Source organism: Puccinia triticina, chromosome 14A (assembly GCF_026914185.1).
Source record: "Puccinia triticina chromosome 14A, complete sequence".
Lineage (NCBI taxonomy): Eukaryota > Fungi > Basidiomycota > Pucciniomycetes > Pucciniales > Pucciniaceae > Puccinia > Puccinia triticina.
The window spans coordinates 1,723,897-1,726,288 of NC_070571.1; the positions used below are offsets into that span (position 1 = coordinate 1,723,897).

The following is a 2,392-nucleotide window of genomic DNA, read 5'->3' on the forward strand; positions in this document are numbered from 1 at the left end:
GCCTAAAAAACAACACCAGCAGTGGCACACACAAGAGAGACTGAAAGGTAGTGGGAGAAGCAAGTGGTCTAATCTAGGCTCTCTGAGGAAAGTAAATAGATCTGTGAACAGGTATAATGATTTGGATTAGTTCTATGATTAAAATAATGCATTGGTGGTAGTACCTGGAAGGTCTGGTTCCAGAGCGGTGATGGGATAAAATGTGCTCAAGCTGATCAGCAAGTCCTTGTCCCTCACATTTCATGGTATGCAAAGGGCGGGGAGAAATCACTCAGGAATGTTTGCTTGCACCCAGGGTTAGGTGTCACATAGATCACGATAAACCTGCTCTATTCATTGATCTATGTATGTATCTTCAATGCAGCAGCAGCATTGACAAGCAGTCCCATAAAGAGAAAGAAAGAAATAGAAAATACAGGAGGGTGAGCGGGCGCTTGAGTGCCAAGGCCAGCGAGGAGAGCAAGAAGGAGCCCGAGCCGGTCAAGGAGTGGTTCTGGCGCAGGTCGCTCAAGAGCGCTGCCGGCCCTGAGAGGGGCAGTGCGGTGGGTGTGGTGAGCAGTGAGTCTGGTCCTGCTGGGCGGTTGGTTGAGATTGAGTTCAGGCAGAAGAGCAACCAGGAGGATGCGCGGGTCCTGGTGGGCGCAGTGCTGATCTGGAGTTCTTCTTGTTGATGTTGATGTTGATGTTCTTGTTGTTCTTGGTTCGTTGGTGGACATGGTTTGTGAGGTGGTTGCTGGTTGCAGTGCTTTCCTTCGGCGGAACATCCACTAAATTCAACTGAATCTGTCTAAAATAGTTTCAGGCTCATCTTCTCTTATCACGGAAACAAAAATAGTGTGTGTGCGCAGGTTAGATGTAAGAGAGCCGCACATCAAGGAAGTTGTTGACGACCTTGACCTGCTCGGCGACGCCGGTGGTCTTGGGCGGATGGGTGGTGCGTTTAGTGAATTCTTTGAGGAACAAGCGCAGGTATTTGGCGATGGGTTCGGCGTGGGGGCAGCGCATGTGTTCAAGGAAGAGGTTAGAGTCAAAGGGGACAGCAGGCGGGGAGTCGTCGTGGGAGGGGCTTTTGACGACCATTCTGGGGGGGACCGAGGGAGTGGGGTCGGGGTCAGCATTGCGGGTGGAGAGCTTGTGGCCGGACTTGCTGTCGGAGGGCGACTGCTGCTAATGCAGATGATGGTGTGGGGAGGAGGGGGCGCTGGTAACAAAGAATGATGGGCACATTGGAGGATTCTCACGCGGTGATATTTTCTTGGCCTAAGCCTAAAGCTTCGCTGTAGATAGCGGGACTCGGGTCAAGGGTCCAATCCATCATGGCCTTCGCGCTGCCTCAACCATCATCCTCTCCGCCACGATTCCCGGGGCACCGTAGCTGGTGTTTGTGTAAAAATGATATGAGATTACTTTATTGAAACAGTATTTAACAAAGAACTCAATAATAGTAAATACACTTTTTGAATAATAAAAATAGATTGTTAGATTGGTTTTTTAAACTTCACGGAGCTAGTAGTAAAGGGAAAAAATACCTCAAAGAAATGAACCGCAGCGAACAAAAATCTTGGCACAAAGCACAACGACGTTGTCGAATAAGCAACAGGAATATCACAACGAAAACAGCCTAAATTTTTATGAACAAAACAATGCGATGTTAATAACTAGGAACGATTGTTGTTAATGAGAATGCTCGAAAGAACTACCTGCCCAGAAGCTGCTTCTAGCTCCTCCTAGATGCTTAGCGATGACGAGAGTTGAGTTTTGAGCTTTTGATTTGATTGATGAGGAACGAAGAAGAAAGACCTCGAGTAGTTGTTGTCTGATGATCGATTGGTGATGAGATCGACGAGATTGGATGATGGAGAAGAGTGATGAAGAAAAGAAACGGGGAAGAATTGAGTTTATCGGCGAAGAGAAAGAATAGAGTTCGAGATCTGAGTTTAGCCCATGTGGTCCGATCGATCGACATGATAACGCATGTACGCGTCATCCGTATGCATAGACCATGCATAGCGCGAGATTAAACTAGCTTAAACTTTGACACTCCTCCTAAACATGCACATTCAGTAAATGTAATTGTTCAAAAGCAGATAGCAGTTTAATTTTGCCGAGCGGCTTCGTCAAGACATCCGCAATCATATCTTGTGTCGAGACTTGAAGGACCCGAAGAACCTTTAGAATAATCAGTTGCCGGACATATTGAAAGCGAATTTCAATATGTTTGGTATTTGGATTGAGTTGCGCCTCCTTGCTTATGATTACGGCACCAGAGTTGTCGTTGAATAAGAGAGGCGGATCTATACGAATGTCGAGGGAAGTGATGAGATTTGACATCCACCGCAGTTGTTTCGCGCATTTGTTTATGGGGGGGTTGAATTTTACAACCCTTATTTTA

The 2,392-nt window shown here is 46.8% G+C and overlaps 1 protein-coding gene across 1 annotated transcript; it reads right to left on the bottom strand.

Annotated features, from left to right (window-relative positions):
* Positions 1 to 849: 849 nt before the first annotated feature.
* PtA15_14A134 (uncharacterized protein) lies at positions 850 to 1,318 on the bottom strand (the record flags this gene model as incomplete). The annotated part of the gene is made up of 2 exons (XM_053162819.1): positions 850 to 1,147; positions 1,242 to 1,318. The coding sequence occupies 2 exons, from the start codon at positions 1,316 to 1,318 to the stop codon at positions 850 to 852; spliced, it is 375 nt and encodes a 124-aa protein (XP_053026807.1).
* Between the last annotated feature and the right edge of the window lie 1,074 nt (positions 1,319 to 2,392).